We start from the raw sequence: 23970 nt of genomic DNA on the forward strand, positions 1-23970 counted from the left end.
ACACAAGGACACCTGATTATTTCTTCTGATCTGCAATCACACCATTCGTTAGAGCCAGCTATGTCTATAAGAGAGAAGCAAATCTCAGAAACTCAATTGCAAGATTGATTTTCCCACACTTCAAACAACATGCCTTTCACCTGTGACATTAAAGGAGATAACTACGTGTGGCACTAGATACATACTAATTTTTCTTTAAAGTGCCACGTCTTCAGCCATCCTCATTCAGATATGCATCCCCTATATGGAGGGAAAGAGATTTAGACAAACTATTTCTAAGAATCAAGGTTACTGGCAACACAGGCTCACTCCTAAGAAGTATCTTTCATATTATTCTGGTGGCTTTGGGCTTTGAGTTGCAGAAAAACAAAGCATTTGTGGTGAAAATTGGTGAGGTCTATGGGATATTTTCAGCCCCATTCAGTCTGACATGTATAAGTGTCATACATGATACTACCACTAGATGGCACCAAACTAAGACAGTTTGGAATCCTATACAGTGGTTTTAAATGAATCTTGTTCGAAAATATTAAACCTTTTCATCAAATGTGTTGCTTGCACTGAGAAGTTAAGAGGGTCTTTTTAGGTTGACTATGTCATTTGAGTGAAGACTTGAATGTGATAGGATGCCTAACGCTCTTCACCTGCAGCAGGTGTTTTAGACTCTGCATCGGATGCTGTCGAATTTGCACCTTGTGTTTGGACATTATAAGGTTCTGTTGTGGATGCTGGTGGTAGGACACTTGACAGTTACTGTGGCTGGGTTTGTAATTTTCTGTATTATGGCCAGTCTTCAATTACCTGTTAATGTAAGGATATGCATGTGTTTAGTTCAGTTCAGATTATAAGCTTGCTTTCTATTCATATCATGTATAAAAATGAACATCCAGCAGCTATTATCATCTGTGGTGAAAGAAGTATTCAGATCTTTAATTCAAGTAAACAAAAATGATACTGTTTTGCTTGAAGCAGACTTCGTACAATATATGTCAATACGACGTCAGTATCAAGTTCATCATTATACAAAATGGAGAACTGAATGTATACAAAATAAAATAATAAATAAACTAAATAAATAATACAAATAAGTAACCAAGGGGTCTCGTCTCCTCTTATCATTTTAGGGAATCGATAATGCTAAGTAGTCTTTTTTTTTTTTTTTTTTTTTTTTACTATACTTAAATGAAGAGTAAAATGCTAGTTATCTCATAAATACTACAAGGGTTGTGAGAACCAGAGCACACAACCAACTGCGCATAAGGATAGCTCACACTTTAAATAGGAGCCCAATACAAATACATCATCTTAACTCAAATCCTCGATGTGAAATCCAGTATAATCTCATTATATAGAGTAGTGGTATTACATAATGATGTGCATATTAATGCAATTCATGCATTGTGTGCAACATATGGCGGCGGGCTCAAAATCTGGCACTGGCAGCCTATAAAGTCACTTCTGGTGGCACCAGCAGCTGCAGGTTAGCTGCAGGATGCCACAGCAGAAGGTGCAGCTCTTTCACCATTGGAGTGAAGCGCTGGACCACATCCGACACATCTACCACAAGTACCTTCCGTTCCATATTACAGCTCGTGTAATAAATACATTATTTACATATTCGTTTGCAATATAATAATCTTACAGAGGTGACACAATAATTTTAAATTTTTAAAATCTAAACTCTGTTAATGCAGCAGGCACCGAGTTGTCTGACGAGATTTACTTGTTCTTCCAGATGTGTGCGCGCCCTCTGTTTCTAGTCGGACAGATAAAGGGACGGAATCTAAACAGCCACGTAGTGAAAGGCGAAGCTCGCAGAGAGGTGAGCATTTATTGTCCTTTGAAACGTTTACAGAAATTGTCATTCTATAATTTACACACTGGAGTTGTAACGTATTTACGCGACAGAGGGTAATTAATCGGTTTATCTAAAATGTGTGAGAAATCCCTCCTCTACACTGGCGCTGCTGATTCTAGCTAGCGAGTTAGCAGAGTTAGCTTGACAGGTCCCGTCGTAAACACATCATCAAACGTTAGCTAGCTGTCCCGCTAGCATTGGGAGCTAGTTTTACCCACCTACTTTAAGTCCTGCCTGTCATTAGGCGGTAGAGCTTCACTAAACCCTGTCAACACATGAGGGCGAACCTTTACATACAGCCGGTACATTTATGTTTATCAATGACTATCTCGTTACGTCGTCTGAAGTGTTGACTCCAGCTAACTTAGCAACGCAGCCTGTCAAAGGTTATCATTAACATCCAAAGTGACAGATAACATGCGATTATCACTGATTAACTTAAAACGTGCAGGAGTTTTGAGTAATGTCACCGACGCTATAAGCCGATAGCTGCATACCATCCACTCTTAATAAGAGATAACTGAATGTCACACTCTGTTTAAAATTCATAAATGCAAGCAGAGGGCCGTGCCTGTCGACCATTGTCCACAATTTTAAAGCACTGCTGATTTCTTCTGAATTATTTGTAATAACAAACAAAAGAAAGAAAAGACAAACAAACAGACAAAATAAAAATCAGTCTTATCAGAGGCAGTATCTGCCGCTCTCACGATAAAGCAACCGTTAAGTTAAAGCACGACAGTTGATAGATTTAAACGTCTGTTTGCCGGATGATACGGCGTGTGTGCCTCATCAACAGATTGTAACTTACAGAGCCCATAAAAAATCACAGTTTTGGTCCGGCATAACTGGATTTGTCGGTGGTTTTCTCTGTATGTACATGAAAGTAAAGGTATGTAAATGCAAAGTAAGGGCCTAGTTAATCTATAATTAACACGAGACAATCTACTTAACCACCGAGCCAGCTCGTTAGCCCTTGACTTTAGCTTATGTGTAAATTAAAGTAGGCTGTGTTGTTACATAACATTATTACTGTCTAAAACAGATCATTCCTGAGGAGTCACAACTCTTGTGATGTGTAATGATCTTAACGGCATGTCATATTCTGCAAATGAGTTGTAAATCATAAGCGGGTCACTTCATGTTTTCTCTCTTTAGTGTGGTCTGTGTTCAGAAGAGTTCCTGGACACTGGCATGCTCCCAGCTGGCCTGCCTCCTAAGAAGATGGTTTTGTGAGAAATTCTTTCCAAAGCAGCACCAGCAGTATTGTGACTGTTCAGTTTCTGAATGGAAATGGATACTAACGGATCAGAAGCAGCTCAGATGGAGGCTCATGCTCATCAGGAAGCCCATGTTATAAAATCCAAAGACACTGAAACCCATACTGTGGACCAGCAAGGGCTTGAGAACGCACAAAACATAAAAGGGGATATTCATAATGGTGAGTACTGATTCTATCTAAATGGGATACGTTTAGGTTTTATTGAATGCAAGGGTATGTGCTCAAAATATGTCTTAATGTGTCACCATCACCCTCACTACCAGTGATCTGCAAACCAAACCAAAAGGTGGCTGCTAAGAATTGAAAGAACCACAGTACTTAAAGAAAAACAAACTAATCCAATGAATGTTTTTTAACAAATTAAGTTAATCTGAATATGTAATGAGAAATATGCTAAAATAGAGTTCTGGCACATATCTGGTAGCCCAACATCAGGGAAGAATGTTACAGTACATTAAGTTTTTCAAACTGTCTGGTCCTTTTTAAAAGCAGTATTTGTTATACTTATCAGAATCACAAGGACTGGTTGTTTGTAGACAGGCTTGTAACTACTACTTGTAATTTTCTGTTTATAATATATTCCTAGAATGACTGTACTTGTGCTGTAATTAGATTGTTTCCAACTCTGCTCTCTGGTCTGCAAAGTTCTTTCCCCTACAGCGATATTACTGGTATCTCTTTTATCCAACACTTGTATCCTGCCATGCATGACCTGCTTTGGTGGATACTGCAAGGCCTGAGGCCTTCCACTGCTCCATGTTACACGGTTCTTTGGACTAATGTGTTAAATAGCTGAACTGAATTCTAATTAGTTATCATCAGGGGTACACAATGCTTATAGTCTAGAGTGGAGCAAGAGACAGATATTTTGTAGAAATGGTCAAAATCAAAGCAGCAGAAACAGTAAGATCCTGACAGGTGCCGTCACAGGGTTATTTAAGCCAGACAGAGCTCCCCCAGAACCATGAAAGACATGGTTTTAATCAGTTGTTTTCCCCTTTAAGAAGCATGTGGGATTCGTTTTGATAGCAGTTTTAATGTATAATTAGTGAATATGGTATAACAGTGTTTGAATTTGCATTTAAAACCTCTGAAAACGGTGGCCTGGTAGCTCAGTTGGTAGAGCGTTCATCCAGTGTACTGAGGCTGAGTCCTCTGCACCGACCATGGGTTTGACTTGCTCCAGTGGCCCTTTACTGCACATCATTTCCCCACTCTTGCTCTCCCTTTCTTGTCATATCTTCAGCTGTGCCCTGAATAAAACTCTGAAAATGAATAAAACTGAAAATTTGTTTTAAAATCTTAACTGTTTCTCTTCAACAGTAAATTTTCATGACTAAATAAGAAACAATCAAAGTTGAAGTTTGGGGGAAAAAAAACGTCCTTAGGTATTATTTAAGATTTAATACAAAAATGTATCTGCTTTATCAGGACTGCATTGGTGTGGTATGATGACATTTGTTTCACATTGGCCTGGCCAACAGTTTGATTCAACTGTTCCGTAATTCTTTTTGGTACACAGAAATATATGACAAGTCTTTTTCCAGCAAAGCCCGTGAGAAACTTCTAATCAGTGTTAACAGCACAGACAAAACAGCAGACAGAAGAATAATCAAAACTGTTCCAACTGTAGTAGAAAATATGTTTTTGTTTGACATAATCGCCCGTAGTTTGAAGCTGAAAAGAAAACAGGTTTTCAGTGCCTTTGAAATGTCATTGCCTTGTAATATGAGCCCTAATTGTGATACAAGAGCAGGTGCAGCTAAAGGGATGCTCCAGTTAACCATGTGCATGAATGTTTCCAACTACCTTTTTCACTTTATTAGAGCTTGACAAAGTCATCACTCAGCTTGCCCAAGTAAGAATAACTCTTGACTTTGCAGTCTACTTCTCCTGACTAATTGTCACATTCCCCGGGGCTTCTCTACCCCCTTCCCTTTCAGGTCCTGTCAGTTCAGACGTGATGCCAAACGGAGATGGACTGGCAGAAGGCTTCGGTGCTGCTGGGGACACCCACATAAATGGGTCTCTGACTCCAACAGCCCCTCCTCAGAGCACCAGTTCCCCTGTCAACTCCCAGACCCAAGAGCCCTCCGCAGGTGTGGCTTCTTATCCACCCATGATGCTAGAGAAGTCTGAGGGGGCTAGTGCTGAGCTCACGGTTCACACGGGTGATTCATTGCAGTCACTCAGACTCAGTATGCCTATGCAGGAGACTGAATTGTGTAAGCATAAACTCCGTGGAGTGAATGCCCCCTATTTACCCCCCTATACATTAACCTCATTTTGCTGTGGGATGTTTTACTTTTATGGCTCATGTCTGCATCCTTTTTTAACTCCCTTGTCTGTGTATCCAAACAAAAGCAATCAGTGGTATTTTGTTTTAGTTGTTTGAGTCTAATCTCTTCCTGCAACTTGTAGGCATTTGATTGCTTGATTAGAATTTGGTGTTGGTGTGGGAACATGTTTGGACTAATGGCTGCATTTTGGAACTAATCCCTCTATGATGTTATCTTTTTGGTGATATTTTAAAGTCAGGCACAGTTGCCTTGTTCACAATTATGAAGTGTTATATTTTTAGGCTTGGCACAAGCTGTGGTGGTTTTGTTTGGCAACTCCTACACAGAACATGACTCATCCAGTGTACATCTGTTTAATGTATTTAGTAGCGATGCATGATAGGGACCTTTCAGCCAATACTGGTAATCAATATTTAACTGCTTTTAATAGTCAATATTGATCAGATAATTGATCATTTAACATTTTAAAAAGTTTTTATTATCTGTACACCTGACAGTAAGAAAGGCTAAGAAATTGTGAGCAAAGATGGATAATTTAATATTTCATAGCTCTGACTGAACCAAATCCAACTGACGTCACTATGACAACAAAAGTTAAACAAGCATCGAATTGTGACCTTAAAATCGAAAGTCACATCAAGTTGTGGATTTGGAGAATCGTGACACCCCTCATTTTCAGTGGCCCTAATTATGCTTCTTGATCCACAAGCAAGTGCAGCTAAAGGGATGCTTCAGTAGCCATGTGCTGCATGAATGTGTCTAACAACTTTTTTCACTTAATTATAGCTCGAGAAAGGCAAAGAAGTGGTCAGCAAAGATGGATGATTTAATATTCAAGAACTCTGACTGAACCAAATCTAACTAACATCACATAACACAATCAAAGAACAGTTCTGACTCTTCAAATGTTCATTTAATCTTTTCTAGCGTCCAAAAACTTTACATTATACTATCACTTTTATAGAGCATCTTGCCTAATAATTCAAATTAAATGTTTGACATAATCGGTCAAATCAGGTATTATTATAGCTGATACTTATCAGCTACAGATTCATTATCAGAATAGTGAATAATAATATAAATTTTCCATTATCGGTGTTTGTCACGCATCCCAAGTATTTAGAGAAGTGTTCATTTAACTCATTGGATTTTGGCTATACTAGCCACATTGCTGTTGCAGTCATTAACCCTGAATTAATGATGCAACATACAGCTTATTGGTAGGATTCAACCTTTCAGTTGATAAACTAGACCTTGTGTAAATGAAGTCGTGTAGTTGCACAGTATGTCATCACAGGGAACGTTCCTCTTTTTTTTTTGTCTAACATACTTTTCCCTTCAGCCAACCCAAAGCCGTCACTGGAGATGGAGAATGAGGAGAAGATTCGCCTGGAGGCTCGTCGGCGTCTGGAGGAGCAGCTCAAACAGTACAGAGTGCAGAGGCATAAGGAGAGAGTGAGTGAATGGAGGAGCTGTCACTTTGCTTTCAACTCTTCTTCTATTTGCCTTTGAGATCTTTGTGTTTCCTCAACCAGCTCCGCTATTAGATAACTATTTCTTTGGTGATGTGTATATATATGCAGAGTTGAACTTGTGGTTCATGTTTGTGGATAGACTTGCACCCAGCTGAAGTAGGCTGCTAAACATTGAGAAGGTAACCCAAAAAATAAACAGTTTAAGAGGTATAAAGGCTGCAGTTTTTAAATTTGGAGAAATGTTCAGCAATGATGTAGGTTTGGCTCTCGAGTGCCTTATAGTTGTGGATTTTCTTCTTAAGATTTTCTGTTACCATTATTCCTAAGTTAATACATTATAATGTGGGTTTCAAGCAGGAAAACCTTGTGCCAGATTTGGTCAGGATGGCAGTAACATTTCTATTCTGTCTTTTCTAGTCTCACCGCAACACCCCCAAGAACAGGCCATCCAGCACCTTGGATCCAGAGCTCATGCTGCACCCTGAGGCTCTGCCCCGGGCCAGCGCTGTTGCCATGACCAAGGAGTATTCCTTCCTGAGGACCAGTGTCCCCCGTGGTCCCAAACTGGGTAGCTTGGGAATTCCCCCTCCCAAGGAGAGAAAGTCTAGATCACCCCGCCCAAGCAAGATCCACTCTTTGGCTGACTACAAGTCTCCTGAAAATGATGGAGGAGGAGGAGGAGGAGGTGGAGTAAGAACAGCAGACAGCACCATGAGCTCCCTCCAGTCCACCATCAGCTCAGTGTCCACTTTGTCCGAGGTCAGCGTGATGTCGGAGAGCAGCACCTGTGAGACGGAGGCCCAGCCTGGTGTTTCACTCCAAGTCGGGGACAACGTCTCAGAAATTGACGGCAGCGAATCAGGAACAAGGCCAGGGAACGACGGCAACGACAGCGACAGCTCATCTTACAGCAGCGTGTCCACCAGGGGGACGTACGGCATGCTCTCAGCAGCAGTGGAGAGGCAGCGGGGGCCCTACACAGTGGAGGGGAGGGAGATCGCTCCAGAGGCCATGGGCCAGTTCCCCTCCTTGCAGGAGGTGCTGCAGGCGGCCAGCGAGGAGCAGCACCTGCTGGAGCTGGAGCAGGAGAGAGAAGGGACAGCTGAGCCTCGCAGCCGCAGGGACAGTTTCTCCAGCAGGTATCCATCAACATCAGATCAGGAAGGAATAAATGAATTATATTAATCTGCAAGTCTATGAATTTATGGTGTGTTTACAGCCAAGTTTAAGACAGTACTATATTGTGACATATTGCTTGGGGAGAACTACAGTCCCTCACACTGAAAGGAATGATACTTACAAATGTTAGTCAATTGATTACAAATCATTTGAGCACCAATGTTGTTAACATCTGTTTCAGTGTTTCTTTGGAGAGTTCAGTGATGGGCCACGATGAAATGCTGCAGGTGTTGAAAGAGAAAATGAGACTGGAGGGTCAGCTTGAATCTTTGTCATCTGAGGCCAATCAGGTAGTATAAAAATACTGCTTTTTGTACTTATGTGGAGTGGACAAAATAACCTGGAAGTCATGAAAAATCAATACAGCATCATCAACCCTGAAAAATTTGCATTAAGTTGAAGACTTCCCTTTTCCTTGCAGAACTATTTGTCCATCTAGTTTTGCTGTGAGTTACAGAGTCTTGGAGATATCAGGCGTATAGATGTCTGCCTTCTCTCAAATATAGTGGAAGTAGGTTCCACTCGCTCTTTAGCATTCACTGTTTACATTATCACAAGAGCAGGCATCAAATGTCATGTTGTGCATGTTTTCGTGGTCTGTGAAACAAATAACCATTCAAAATCAAAACTGCCTCCTCCTACTCCTGGCCTTTGTTCTCTTCATCATTGTCTTACACTCTTCCCCCCTCATTTTGTATATAATATATAATAGTATTCTGTATACTTTTACTTTTAATACTTTAAGTACATTTCCCTGATTATACTTAACATAAGTTTCCTGAAGTAACATTTTCAATGCAGGACTTTTATTTGTATTTTAACAGTGTGATATTAGTACTTTTGCTTCAGTAAAGGATCTGAATACTTCATCCACCCTGAGCACAGCTGCTCCCTCTCCTTTCTATCTCTCATACACACAAAGACCCACCTCAAATATACACAATGAATACGATGCACAGTGACTTACATAGTCAAATACCTACCTGCAGTCGACACGCCCACTACAGCAGCTCTGTCTGTAAGTGAATGTTTTAAACTTTCAGATATGATTGCACAGACTATTAACCATGCAATGTGCATTTTTAGTGTGGTTTAGTTTTACAACAGTGGTAAACAATCACGCACTACCTGGCTGTCATCAATTAAGGCAGGTTGGGGATATGTGATCATGCTGCTCTGCATGCCGCTCGATTTGTGTGTGTTACCTGTGGTGGCTGTGACAGAAGAAGGAGGGCTCGGGCCGTTGCAAGAGTTGGAATCAAATGCAGTTGTGGGCATCACAACCCACTTTTCAGAATGAGAATTAAATATTTAAAAATTTAAAACTAAAATATAAAATTAGAAAAAGAAATAGGAAAAAAGGGCACCACCTGCAGTCTATCTGTGCCTGGCACTTTGAGCACCACATGCCAAATGCCATCTATACATCTGTACGACCGATATCTCAGCAACTCACCAAAATTTACAAGATTTAATTTATATCTGGTGGCTGGGGCTTTCTGGAAAGCTTATTGTCTACCCATTGTTGGCTGGTGAAATGTGCTATCTCTATATTAGCCATTATTATTATAGCTATTATTGAAGCTTTTAAGATCCAAATAGACTTCTATATAAATCATTACCCTGGATTGTGGCACCAAGATTTCTTAACTGAAATCCTAACCCAAGGACAAAGGGAAAAAAATACAACAGAATATGGAAGTTAACTTATCTGTGGCAATATATTGGAAACACACAGAATACTTGGGTGCAAGGGCTGACCACACTTTCCTATCCACCAGGCTCTCAAGGAGAAGACAGAGCTTCAGGCCCAGCTCGCCACAGTGAATGCTCAGCTGCAGGCGAAGAAGGAAGAGGCTCAATTCAGCCAGGACAAGCAGAGCGCCCTCACCACAGAGGTTGGCACGCTCCGGCAGAACTGCAGCCAGCTAGAGAAGGCCATGGTGGAGCTCCAGGGCAGTCTGGAGAGCAAGAATGCCAGTTTGGCCTCGTTAAGCAATGACCTGAAGGTGGCTGAAGACCAGTACAACAGGCTCATGGGGAAGGTGGAGGAGATGCAAAACACTGTAACCTCAAGAGACAATACAGGTGAGTGACAGTGACAGAGAGAGCTGAGTACAATAATGTTGATTGTGCTTTGAGTGAATGGACTACCCAGTGAAGTGCTGGTTTGTTTGCAAAAATCTTAATGAGATGTTTTATCTTATACCTTTACAGTTCAGGAGTTGCGTCAGCAGATGGGTGGTCTTCAGAACCAGCTTCAACAGGTCCAGCTGGAGCGCAGCACCCTGCAGAGTCGACTGAAGACGTCCCAGGCTGAAATAGACTCCCTACAGCAGGTCAGACAGTGGTACCAGCAGCAGCTAGCGTTGGCCCAGGATGCAAGAGTACGACTGCAGAGCGAAATGGCCAACATGCAGGTAAGGTTGATGCTAATGCGGTCGGTTTTTCATCAAGGTTTGACATTTGTCAGACGAGTTGATTTTGTCGTTGTTTTTTGTCCCTCGCCAGGCCGGACAGATGACTCAGATCGGTGTTGTGGAACATCTGAAGATGGAGAATGTGACTCTGTCCCAACAACTCACTGAGACCCAACACCGCTCCATCAAAGACAAAGAGCGTATTGCTGTTCAGCTTCAGAGCATTGAGGTACATTCTTCAAAATCCCTTTAGGGCTCAACAGTTAATCCAAATTTTGTTGACATTGCCATATGGCCTACTGCCATTTTCAAATGCCTTAAGTGCAATATATCATTTTAAATTAAACATTGTCATGCTGCAGAGATGTCCTCACCTACACATCACATTCTACAGACTTGAGAAAACATCTATTCAGTACAGAAGATCACACCATGATTATTTTTAAATGTTTTTCAACACAAATGAGAATAATGATGCATCATATCACAATTGCAGTATCAGTCCAGTTTAAGTCGATATGTCTGCTTTGAAAACATCACATACCTTAATGCCATTGGAATCTCAATAAAAGCAGGGTTTTCTAAATTACAAAAAGTACAAATTATTAGATATCTCTTTTGTTGGATAGTTGTTGGATAATGATTTTTAAAATCAATCTTTTACCTTTTACTGTCTGTGACCTAGGCTGACATGCTGACCCAGGAAGCTAATTATAAGCAGATCCAGGATGCAAAGACCATGGTGGAAGATGATCTGCAGCACAAGCTGGAGGAGTTTGAAGAAGAGCGAGAACGCTTAATAAAACTGGCCAACACAGCCAGCACCCTGGAAAGGGAACTAGAGCAGGTAGTCATGCCAAATGTCACAGTAGTTTGTTTTCCACCTGGAGTGGACAGTACAGTTCTTTTTGTACTCTGCTCTGAACTGCTTTTCACACTCTGCCCCGCTCAGGTGAGGCTGACCCTTTCCCAGAAGGACATGCAGCTGCAGTCACTCCAGAAAGAGCATCTGGAGCTGATGCGCCAGCTGACCACCACTCAGGAGAACCTGCACACCAAAGAGCAGTCCATCAACCAGCTAGAGGCCCGCTACCTGGAGCTGGAGGCCCAGCTGGCCGAGCTGCAAACAGAAAGCAGTGCCAAGGACGACAACATCCAATTCCTCCAAAATGAGAAAATTGTCCTGGAGGTAGCGCTGCAGGCAGCCCGGGCAGACAAGAGCCAACTCGATGAGAGTGCTGAACGGCTTGGAGAGGATGTTCTCGTGGCTTCTGATGTCTTGGATCAGCTCAGACAGGAAGTCCAGGTCAAGGCCAATCAGGTATGAGGCAGGTGACAAAAAACACTAGTGAAAGAAAGATAATGCCATGAAAAAATAACCACAAGTGTGATTAAACCATTATCAGTTACTTAAGATCAAATAATGGCATTCACTTGTGATCATCATTATAGTCACGTCTACTTCCACAGTGACACATAATTTGTTTATGTTATGGTTAATCAGTTTGTACTAAAATTCAAGTAACATTTTGATCTATTTTTCTTCATTACTTCTCCACTAAAATGTAGTCAATAACTAAGGACCTTTGTTACAGATTGAAACTCTTCAGCAGGAAAATAGTTCCCTGAAGAAACAAGCTCAGAAACTTAAGGAGCAGTTCCAACAACAGAAGGTAAGCCGTCTCTCGCTTATATGGGAGCATCATGTACTGCTCTCTCTTGCTGGGTAGAGTTGGTAGAAGACAGGAAGAAATATAGACTGTGTAGACTTTGTGTACATGTATGAAACAGTTGTCAGTAATTGACCAGCTGGCTTCGGCTGATGCTGTCGTGGGTGGGTGCATTGTGGAGCCAGATGGCTATCGTCTCAGAACAGTGCTGGTTGACACGCCTCAGTGGATTGAGCAATGGTGGATGGTGCTAATTTCGCATTGGCAGGCTGTCATAAAGAGGGTGGAGTTTATTGACAGAATGACAGAAATGTCAATTGTATTTCAATTTCTTTCAAGACTGGAGTTTTTGTAGAGCCTTCAGACTTATAAATTAACATTCATCTTAGTCAATCAAATTGTATTGGGTCTGCTTTCAGCAATGCATGGAAAGAAAACAAGTGCACCACTGGTGGCAAAGAAGAAAAGTTTGAATCCTGTTTCAACAAACTAATATGTCTCTTCAATTGATGTAAAGTAAATACATAAATGGTGTTTGAGGTACTGTGGCATGACTGATGAACTACTTGTTAAAAGGGGCAGCAGCCTAATAGATATTTGTTTAGAAGGTCCAGATTTGAAAGAACAAAATGCTAAGGGGCTTGATGTTTACATTTCCTGTCTCTCCTGTAAAGTTGGAATTTAAATGTGTAAAACACTGTACCTTAGTTTTCACAATTGCAAAAAAAAAACATTCCATACAAAACTACTAGAAAAATCATTTCACTTCTGTATTCCTCGATTAGAACAACCTTGTTTTAATAAACACAACGCTGCATTTAACATCTTTTTTCATTCAGTTCGACTAAATTCCCTCTGCTTAAAAAGCCTGAGTTAAAAAATAGAATCTCTTTGCTTAATAACAGATATAACCAGTGAATGGGTTAGTTCAGTTGTTTTCAAACTTATTGTGCCTAAGGCACACCAAAGGGCAAGCCAAAATTTCAAGTCACACCTGTGTTCATATCTGTGCAGAATAGTTTCTTCTATAGCCGACATAACAAACGAGGCAACAAGTATTAGCCAAACAGAAGCAGTTTTAAAACATAAGACATCAATCAATCGGGACTTTTGATGTAACACAGGCTAATAATTTCCACCATCTGGCATCTGTGCAGAGGAAATTTGGGGTTGCTTGACAGAAGTTTTTTTTTGTTTGAGGATTTTTAAGGCACTTAGTCTCTGTATTGGGAAATGTGTACATACAATGTACTGATGTAGAAAATAAAAAATTAGTTCATAACTTTTTGTATACTTGTGTATTACTGTAATAATGTAGTAATCACAAAATCCCACTGCGCACCATTTGGAAGAAACTGGACTAATAAGCTGACACATAAAATTATGATCTTCTAATAAACCATGTAAACACCCATGAACATATATAGATTATTTAATATCACAATGATATACTGTTTTCATGTTTATAAATGATCAAAGGGGCCAGATTGAGTTTGTGAAAAAGCCAGATCTGGTCCACAGGCCTGCAGTTCAGGATACTGAGAAATAAGTAAGATGAGGCATTTACTCTCAGATTTAAAGATGTTTTGTTCATTTTTCGATCACTAGGAATGTGAGCAAATTGATTCTGCTCAATCCGTCAAATGCAGGGACACGACACACAGCTGGTACAGCTGTACCTGCATTAACATTGTAAAGCAATTTGAATATATTTGCATTAACAAAAACACCCAGCATCACAGCCTTCCTTGGTTTCCTGTAATGTTTTCTAAAATGTCACACTGTGTTTTATATAGTATGTGTTCCTGTTAAGAATAAACACAAGGCTGTTTTGGCTGAAAAATAAAGCCTGTGCAACTCTGTGTGCATAAACCTCCTTTGTGTGAAATGTATCTCAAGCCTTGAGATGATGCAGTGTGGGTTTCAAAACCTGTTTCAGCCTTTGCTCCATCACTGTCTCCAGTATTTCATAAAAGGTCTTTTGCCTACTGTCTCAGTCAAAACAAATATTAGCAAGACTATTTACACTCCTTAACTGTTATTGACTTTCCAGGTGATGGTGGAAGCCTACCGCCGGGACGCCAGCTCCAAAGACCAGCTGATCAGTGAGCTTAAGTCCACCAAAAAGCGTCTGTTGGCGGAGGTGAAGGACCTGAAGCAGGAGCTGCTGAGCATTCAGGGGGAGAAGCAGACGGCAGAGCTGGAGCAGGCTCGGCTGCAGAAGGAGGTGGTGAGAGTCCAGGAGCAGATGAGCAACATGGAGGCCCATCTGCAAGCCATTCAGACAGAGAGGGATCAGCTAGAAACCCAGATCCAGGTAATTAGAATTATTTTAATTTGCCCAATATTCCTTATAAAATTTTCCTCACATAGTAAAAATAAACATTGATGATTTGAATGTACAATCCCAATTCCAAGGAAGGTAGGATGTTGTGTAAAACGAAAATAAAAGCAGAATTCAATATTTTGCAAATACTTTTTGACTTATTCAATTCAATATAGTAAAAAGACAATATATTTAATGTTCAAACAGATTAACTTTATTGTTTTTTTTGTAAATATACACTCAGTCTGAATTGCATGCCTGCAACACATTCCAAAAAGGTTGTGACAGAGGCATGTTTATTGCTGTGTTACATCACGTTTTCTTTTAACAACACTATGTAAGCGTCTGGGAGCTGAAGACCCCTATTACTGATGTTTTGAAAATGAAATTCTTTTCCATTCTTGCTTGATGTAAGACTTGAATTGCTCAACAGTCCGTGATCTCTGTTGTTATATTGTTATATTGCGCTTCATAATGCACCACACATTTTCAATGGGAGAAAGGTCGAGACTGCAGGAAGACCACAACTCTTTTTACTACAAAGCCTTTGCAACACACGCAGAATGTGTGTTGAAGTTGTCTTGCTGAAGTAAGCAGGGAAGTCTCAGAAAAAAGACATCATCTGGATGACAGCATATATTTCTGTGTGCCTCTCAGCATTAATGGGGCCTTTACAAATGTGACGGTTACTCAGGCCATGGGCATGAACACACCCTCATGCCATCACAGATGCTGGCTTTTGAACATTGATAACAATCTGGATGGTCCTTCTCCTTTTCAGCCTGGAGGTCATAACGTCCACGATTTCTGAAAACAGTTTGAAATATAGATATGTCAGGCCACAGGACACTTTATGTCACTTCATCTCAGATGAGTTTGGGCCCAGGATGTTGTTGATATATTGCTTTCTCCTTGCATGATACAGTCTTAACTTTCATGTGTAGATGGAGCAGGAAACTGTTTACTGACAACAGTGTTCCCAGACCAATATAGTAACATCCTTTATACAGTTATGTTGGTTTTTAATGCAGTGCCACCTGAGGGGTCGAAGATCACGGGCATTCAGTATTGGTTTTTAGTCTTGCCACTTGGTGCAGAGATTTCTCTGGATTCTCTCGATCTTTTAATAATATTATGGATTGTAGATGGTGACACCCTTAAATTCCTGCAGTTTTGTGTTGAGAATGCCGTGCCATGCAGTTTTCCACAGTGTGCTGAACTTCACCCCATCCATGCTTGTGAACAACTGAGCCTTTCGAGGATGACCCTTTAATACTGAATCATGATGTTATCACCTGTTACCAGTTAACCTGTTTACCTGTCTTATGTTCCAAACAGGTGTTTTTGAGCATTCCACAACTTTCCCAGTCTTTTGTTCCCCCGTCCAACTTTTTAAAAAATGTGTTGCTGACATAAAATTCAGAATGAGTGTATATTTACAAACAACAATAAAGTTTATCAGTTTGAACATTAAATATCTGGTTTTTGTCCTGTATTCAATTGAATACAAGTCAAAAAGTATTTGCAAATGATTGAATTCAATTTTTTATTCAGTTTTATTCAGTGTCCCAACCTTTTTGGAATTAGCGTTGTATAAGCAGGTGTAAATAAACTGTTTTAGTTTGAATCCTGTCGTAATGTGAAATATCTGCTTTGTCTTTCACTCTAGTCTCTACAGTTTGATCAGAGCCAGCTAGCAGCAGTGACAGAAGAGAACGAAGGCTTGAGAAAACAGGTGGAGCAAATGGAGGGTGAAGCCAAAAAGTGAGTCATGTGCTGCATGGAGGGCTGGAGAGCTTGAATGATTCCCACAGTAATGACTTGGACCATGATGCATATCTCTGTTGTCAAGTGCTATTTATAAAGACAAATAGAGGGCAATGCTTATACAATCGCCACATAGACATGTGAGTCAGTACATGTGGTTTGAAAAGCACATCCATCCACATCATTACATTAAACAATTGTTTGTGTGTTTTCTAGGCTACATGTTAATTAAATGTGATTTTAACGATGTACAGCATGCACACCTGCATCCTGTGTTCATATGCATGTATTGTCTGCTGTCAGAACGAACCTTTTTCCCCATGGTCATTTTAAACTTTTTAAATTTCTTACATGTATCAAACAGGGCCATCTCAGAGCAGAAGGTGCGCATGAAGCGCCTGGGGACAGATTTGACCAGTGCTCAGAAGGAGATGAAGGCCAAACACAAGGCCTACGAGAACGCTGTGGGCATCCTGAGCAGGAGGCTCCAAGAGGCTTTGACTGACAAGGAGACGGCCGAGGCGGAGCTGGTTAAACTCAAGGCCCAGGTGTCTGATGGGGGAAACACTCAGGTTTTACAGGTACAGTAGAAACCTGCCAGACCTTTACAGTTCCTTAAATTCACAACTGCTACATATTGTTTGGTGGAGGGTTTTAGGCAATCAGCACAAGGAAAGGCATCACTTTTTTATAAGTATCAGAAGTATCAGAGCAGCATTATCAACTATCTATAATGGTGGATAAACATAATTTAGTTCCTTTAAGTTCTTCACAATAAAAGCCCCCCAGTTATTTTGTTATCTAAAAGCTTTTATTATGAAGCAGCAAAATCTGGAAATATTGGATCAGCAGTAACTCGACACGACTCCTGTATAGCTGAACGTGAAGACGAAATAGTGAAATAATGCAGATACTTTAAAGTACAAACAGTGGCACAGGAGAGAAACTAAAGTTCAAACCATAAAGATTCTCTTTAAAGCAACAGAAGTACTCAGAGCCAGACTTAAAAATGTCTCTCTGGTTTACTGCACCAACATGAGTTGAGTCTTGGCTTTGCTGCACGTATCAGGAAAAAAAATAGAAAAGCAAATTCATCTACTGGTAATGGGAAACAAGTCAATCACATATTTTTGGGCAAATATGTGCTAATTTTGGTGTAAAAAATTGTATAGCTGTGTGACTCTTTCAAGGCTTTACAAATATTAGGAGGCCAAAGATAATGGGGATACGAGGCTTTTAAGGGACAGAAGAGATGTTAATTCTGCCACTGTCAAAGCAAATTGAAGAATAAGCAATATTTAACATTCCTAATTGAAATTAAGAAGTACTTGTATTCAATTAAATAGTTGTACTGTAAGTGCTTCCCCATAGTCTGAATGAGGAATGCTATTATACAGTATTGCTTTTATACACAGAAACAAGAATACCATTCAAAACCTCTCAGTTTATAGAATAGCCTTCAGTCTACCCTTGTCCTTGACTCATATTTCTGTTAGAGATGCACCTAGCTGTTATTTTACAGTTCCTATCTGATTGCAATGCCTGAATTTGGAAATCTGCTGATATTGATACTTTTGCAGACTGTCTCATGTTACTTTAAGGTTTAATTACAAATTATTTCATTTCTGTTAGAACATTTTGGCTATATGTGTAATATAGCAATATTTCATATTTATTTTCCCTAAAAATATGGATGGAATCGGTGGATCAGTGATATAGTCCGATATCGGTTGAATGAATTACGTTAGTATTGGCACCTGATGTCGGTATTGGATCAGAACAGTCCCTACTCTAGTTTCTTTATCATGAAAATATTTGTCACCTATAAAATACACTGTGGCTTTTCTTTTTCTATCATCCAGGAGAAGATTAAGACTCTGCAGGCCGAGCTGCAAGTTGTGACCAACAGTAAGACCATGCTAGAGAAGGAGCTGCAGGAAGTGATCACACTCACCTCCACAGAGCTGGAGGAGTACCAGGAGAAGGTCCTGGAGCTCGAGGATGAGGTGAACAATGATCTTTCTGTGTCACTTTATGTTGAGGGTTTTAAACAGAACTGCTCTTCATGTCTAATGGGAAATGATTATTTCCTGTATTTTTTCATGTTATGACACTGATCACAGCCCTGTGTAAGCAGCATGTTAACACTTGAGTAATCACTCAGTTCATGTACGCTGTGTCGTATTGATGACATGAATTGATTTCACAGCTTCAAGAGTCTCGATGCTTCAAGAAGCGGATTCGAAAGTTGGAAGATGCCAACAAGAAACTGGCACTTGAGCTGGAACATGAAAAGGGGAAATTGGCTGGATTGGCACAGTCCCACAGTGCGCTAAAGGAGCATTCCAACATTTTAGAGTCTGCCTTAGCTAAGAGAGAGGCAGATCTTGTCCAGCTCAACTTACAGGTGAAAATTACTTTGTCTTATAATGTTGATATATTTTTGGTTTACCCCTACCAAAATAAAAGAAATGATTGAGGAATGATATACCTTTGAATTTTTTAACAGAACATTCTCTTTCATCATGTTTTAGGTGCAAGCTGTTCTTAAGCGTAAAGAGGAGGAGGACCAGCAAATGAAGCAGGTAGTACAAACTCTACAGCTTGCCCTGGAAAAAGAGAAAACCAAAGTCAAGGACCTGAAAGAACAGGTAGGCCAAACATCAAGATGCAGTGTTTTCTCTGTCTGTTTTGGTTAAAATGCCAACTCATTTCATTTTGCCTTTTTGTCAGCCGTCCTTGATCTGGAGTATTTGGCTCTGTTGGGGGTCATTCAAGTTGTAATGTTGTGATATGTCCTCTAGGTGGCAGCAGCAAAGGCTGAAGCAGCCCACAATAGACGGCACTACAGGGCAGCCATGCTGGAGCTGTCAGAGATCAAGAAGGACCTGCAGGCCAAAGAGGACCTAGTCAAAGCTCTGCAGAGTGAAGCCCATAAACTACAGTATGTGCATCTGCCTAATTAAAGAATATAGTTACCTTTGGCACTTTAATATTTAATGCAAAATCTATAGTAGCTATACATCTTACCACTAATTTATCATTAAATATGTCATACTCTGCAGGGCTCAGGATGAGCAGCATGCTCAGGAGGTTTCCAGGTTCCAAGAGGAGCTGGCTGAAGCCCATTCACAGCTCCAGATCCTCCAGAAACAACTGGACGAAGAACTGGCCAAGCAGCCCCTCACTAACCAAGAGGTAAGGATTCTGCACAAAGGTTAGACTGAAATGTTTAGCTGATGATGACTTTCATTTAAATATCTTGACAAAGAGAAGCCATGGTCATCTACCTCCAATATGATGGACACCATACAGTTTGGTTTATTCTGATGATTTTTTTTCATTGATTACCCTGAATTGATTATGAAATAGTTTTGACTGTGTAGTCTTGTGTCATTTCCCTGGGCTTTTAATAAGAGTTTTAGGGTTCTAGTTCTCTAAAATCACTTCCAGCCTTCAGTTATACCCATCACCTGTTGCTATTAGTGAACAATTCAGTGACACTGGTGTCTAACATTTACTGCTCGTTCAGGTTGAGGACCTGAAGTGGGAGGTGGAGCAGCGGCAGAGGGATCTTGAGGCTCAGAAGCAGCAGCTGGAGATGATGGAGCAGTGTCACCACAGGGAGCTGGACAACCTACAGAGAGCTCTGCAGGCAAGTATTAATTGCCATGTAAAATATGGCAACAAAACTCCTAAGTAACTAGATGTTTAAAATAAATAAGATATTGATGTATTAACAAATTCACACAATTATTTTTACTAAACAGTTAGTGTCTAGAGGGGGAGGAAGGATTAAGTGCGCATTGTATTTATTACTTTACAGTAATTATGTCATTGCCACCCCTTTGCCCTCTTCATAAGGGTTAACAACAAACAAAGGTTATTCTCTGTCTCAGAACATCAAGGTGGAGTTGGAATCAGTGCAGGAGGAGCTGAGCAGCACCAGGAAGGACAAGTTTATGCTGCAGGCCAAAGTGGGTGAGCTGAGGAACAGCATGAAGACGGTCCTGCTGCAGAACCAGCAACTCAAACAGGACCTCAAACAGAACCGTCTAAGGAAGGTAAGGCACCTTTATTTATCTCTTTGTAAAGTTGTTGTTTCCTGTGATAGTTTCAGTGCTTTTTCACAATCTTCCCAGCCACGGCTAGACCTGTCAGTTATTTATAAAAATGCCTGATGGTGATTATCTGAGCAATAATTTAGCATAGTCATTTTCCATTCACCTGCTATGGTTTGTGGAGAATTAGTGCCACCAACTGTTTATCTCGGGGTTCTTAACTTCTAATATTTGTATAATGAGAGTGGTTGGAAAGCTGCACTGCTTTGCATTTTCTTTTGCCAAATTTCTGTGAATTTGTTCAAACATTTGTTCTACATTTTGGGGGAACTACAAAATATTTTATATTTTAATGTTATTTGCATTTGCTTGTCATCAAAACCTACGTATACACTGGTCAGTCTGTAGTGTTAAGTCACTCTTTGTATTTTTTTGCATGGAGGCTTTCAGAACCAAAAAGTATTAGCTATCATCATTCAAGGTACCTAAACTAAACATTTCCAGATTATCATGACAAGTTTACAGAATTCCTTACTAGCCACAGCAATCAATTTATACTGTCACTTTGTTTATTAGGGATGTAATGATACCAAAGACTCCACCATAACACCATAAAGTCCATGATATGATATTTATTGCAATAATAAAAGTTATTAAATATTGGTCTTTATTAAATACTAATTGTGTAAAAATATTATATTTTCCTGTCAACTTAAACTACTGTTGTTTTCCCTCTTCAATAAAATAAAATAAAAATAGCCACCCATGACTTGTGCAAAAATAGAGATTGTTTCATTTCTAATGTAGATTTCTGGTTTAAATGAGTGATTGTGTAGATGAAATGCCAGACTACGTTGAAAAGCAAGCATTTTTCAAGGAGTATATTTAACTTCGAGTATAATGCTACTTGAAAACATAATGGTTAAAATTAAGCATTTTCTAAACTTTAAAGACTTACCCCTGAACCCTGATGTCAGAATTTTTTCATTTTCACATGGAAAGCAGTGCATACTGGCTTCTTTGAACACAGCTGGGGTGTGCTCATTAATTTCTATGAGTAATGCTTACAAAGCCCCCACCCTCTCTTTAGAAAGATTTAAAGGTCAGTGTCGTAATAATGCTGCATAAGAATTGCCTGCTGAAGATAAATGACTAAATACACCCTCTAATGATGCTTTTGTTGGAGTAGCAGCGCATGGAGCTGAAGAGTGAGGGGAACCCATCCAACCCAGTAACGCCGGTTAAAATCCCAGACTGCCCAGTGCCTGCCACCCTGTTGGATGAGTTGCTGAAACCGTCAACATCTGTCAACAAGGAGCCGCTCAACAACCTACACAACTGTTTACGACAGCTCAAGTAAGCCTCCTGTTCTAATCAAATCAACATACTGACATGAAGCTCTCTGTTGTGCCGAGCAGGTCTTCAAAGAATGACAGAATACATGTAATGATTTTTTTTTTCTTTTTTTTCTCAGGGAGGAGATGGACAGCCTCCAAAGGCAGATGGAGGAACACACAGTAACAGTACATGAGTCAATGAGCTCATGGACAAACACAGAGGAGGAACTGGCTCAACTGGGGCTTCAAAACAACATCTCCAAATCACCAACACCACTAAACAACATGGTGGCGGAAAATAACAATGAAGCAGAACAGCAGCAATCATAACAGAAGAACTTTTCTCAGGCCAATAGAGGGAGTGGAGTTTTATCCACAAAGGCACTTTTAGCCCCTTATTCCCTTTCTCTTTTCTTAACAATTGCTGCCAACATTTGGCATTCTCCCATCAGCACAGAAGTGCTTTCGCAGAGTAATACTTTATATATCATAGCTTTATTCTTTGCTCTTTATTTGACGGTTGTTTATATTTTTGTTATGCTATTGTCACATTTATTTATTTAGAGTTAAAGATTTACAATTTATCAGACAGCCTCTCCAAGAGGATCCCCTATCTTCAGTTTTGTTAACATAGATACAAACATGGTTGTTAAACTGATCTGCTGGGCCAGTTTTCCCCTTCTGAGTCGTCAGTTTTCCTCACTAGAAAGGTATTTGGTCGTCATCCTCCTCGTAATATGAAATCAGTGGCTTTGATGCTGCTTAATGATGGCTGACATGATTTCAAAAAGTGTTTTTGGTGACAGAAAAAGAAACCACGAGTCTGCACAGACCGGCTATGAACTGTTCTTCCATTTCTTGTGTATGTGTGAAGCTGCTCATCTATGATTTAACTGACGTGGTTACACATCTACATGGTTTCCAAGCTGTTGTTGATGAAACATCATCACTCCTTTTCATGAAGTTGAAAGTCATGCACAATTGTGGTCAGTTTTTTGTATCGCCTCTTGTTAAAATGCAGTGTTTCTTACATTCGTTGTAACCATATCACCTTGGGTTCTTGAACTCTAAAAACATTAATCTCAGTTATGTATGGAGGTGTTTTGTCTAGCATGGACTGCAGTAATTCGTACGCAAAAAAGCCTTAAGCAATCTTTAATATGCTGTAAAGGACTAAGTTGGTTTGAATGAGCTTAGGGTGTGTGCAAAATGTAAAATGTAATATTGTAAATGTGTGCAAATCCTTACTGAAGAGTGGTTTATTGTAAAATAAGTGGGTCGCATCAACTGGCATTGCACACTAGATGATCAAAACTTAACTGACTGAGAGAGAAAGTTGTAAGATGAAGCAAAAACGTTACTTCTTCTAACAGTAGGTGCAATCAGATGTTTGTTTTCTGTTACATTTGGTACATACTGTATTTACAAAAAATGACTACCCCAGAATCAGATGTTATACTTGTTTTATGGCTGTTTTCATGGGTAAGGGGATATGTTAATTGTTTTCAGAGGTTAATATATAAATACACTTCCTTTTTGTATGATTGTAAAGTCATCATAATTGTTTAACAGTGTAACAAAGATAAAATACAAGATATCAAATGCAAACGGTAAATCAAAGTGGATACTAATTCTGGTACAGCTACACTAACATTTCAGTGTAGAGGGATCAGTGGATGGTACAGTAGCTTTCTGCATGCAACTGTGCTGCTGCAGCTGCTGTGTTGGTGCTCATTCCCAAACTAAAAAAAAAATGTCTGAACACCATTGTATGCTTCTGAAATTCCAAAGGGACAATAAAATAGTTTGAGAAGAATGCTTATTGAGGCAAATAACGACAAACATATTTGTATACTGTGCTGAAAAAAATATTTTGGACTGTATCTTCCAAACTACCTTTCACTGTAACGTTAGGTAGTGTGTAATAACATTTGCTAGGGCACCTGCGCTCAATGCATAAACCTTGCTGTATCTGCTTGTTTTTTTCAAAGATTGGAATTGATTCATTCCTATGTTTTAACATTTGTGTTGGGAGATGTGATTGTATTTATCATAAAATTGCACTATTCATCTGTCATTTCAATTTGTGTTTATTCAGTGAATGCTGCAGTGAAGGAAGAAGTACTACAATATTTTTCTTGATTAAAAGTACAAATACAACAGTCTGAAAATGCTCAAAAATACTCAGTTACAAGTAAAAGGTCTTGAATTCAAAATGTTAATTAAGAAAAAATACATTAGTATTATCAGCTAAAATGTACTCAGAATATCAAAAGTAAGATTTCCAGAACGCTC

General features: G+C 39.8%; 1 protein-coding gene across 2 annotated transcripts; it reads left to right on the forward strand.

Moving 5' to 3' along the window:
* Positions 1 to 1747: 1747 nt before the first annotated feature.
* golga3 (golgin A3) lies at positions 1748 to 23752 on the forward strand. Of its 2 annotated transcripts, none has more exons than XM_084729069.1 (24): positions 1748 to 1822; positions 3017 to 3299; positions 5084 to 5365; positions 6783 to 6895; positions 7333 to 8054; positions 8276 to 8384; positions 9876 to 10182; positions 10312 to 10514; positions 10606 to 10743; positions 11200 to 11361; positions 11467 to 11835; positions 12110 to 12187; positions 14238 to 14501; positions 16180 to 16274; positions 16642 to 16858; positions 18140 to 18283; positions 18487 to 18684; positions 18812 to 18928; positions 19082 to 19221; positions 19343 to 19475; positions 19810 to 19932; positions 20177 to 20341; positions 21528 to 21694; positions 21813 to 23752. In XM_084729069.1, exons 2-24 carry the CDS (start codon positions 3146 to 3148, stop codon positions 22003 to 22005), a joined length of 4593 nt encoding a protein of 1530 aa, XP_084585195.1. In that variant the 5' UTR covers positions 1748 to 1822; positions 3017 to 3145; the 3' UTR covers positions 22006 to 23752. The 2 variants fall into 2 exon arrangements, with proteins under 2 accessions (XP_084585195.1, XP_084585196.1); XM_084729070.1 differs by having other exon boundaries at positions 5084 to 5239.
* Positions 23753 to 23970: the final 218 nt, after the last annotated feature.

Source organism: Lutjanus erythropterus, chromosome 10 (assembly GCF_056507025.1).
Source record: "Lutjanus erythropterus isolate fLutEry1 chromosome 10, fLutEry1.hap2, whole genome shotgun sequence".
In the NCBI taxonomy this organism is placed as follows: Eukaryota; Metazoa; Chordata; class Actinopteri; order Lutjaniformes; family Lutjanidae; genus Lutjanus; species Lutjanus erythropterus.

Excerpts from the sequence above, each read along its gene's own strand:
- golga3 (XM_084729069.1), top strand. The coding sequence starts at position 3,146 with ATGGAAATGGATACTAACGGATCAGAAGCAGCTCAGATGGAGGCTCAT. Across the intron at positions 8,055-8,275 it reads AGGGACAGTTTCTCCAGCAG|TGTTTCTTTGGAGAGTTCAG; the intron begins GTATCCATCAAC and ends CATCTGTTTCAG. Across the intron at positions 16,275-16,641 it reads ATGGAGGGTGAAGCCAAAAA|GGCCATCTCAGAGCAGAAGG; the intron begins GTGAGTCATGTG and ends TGTATCAAACAG.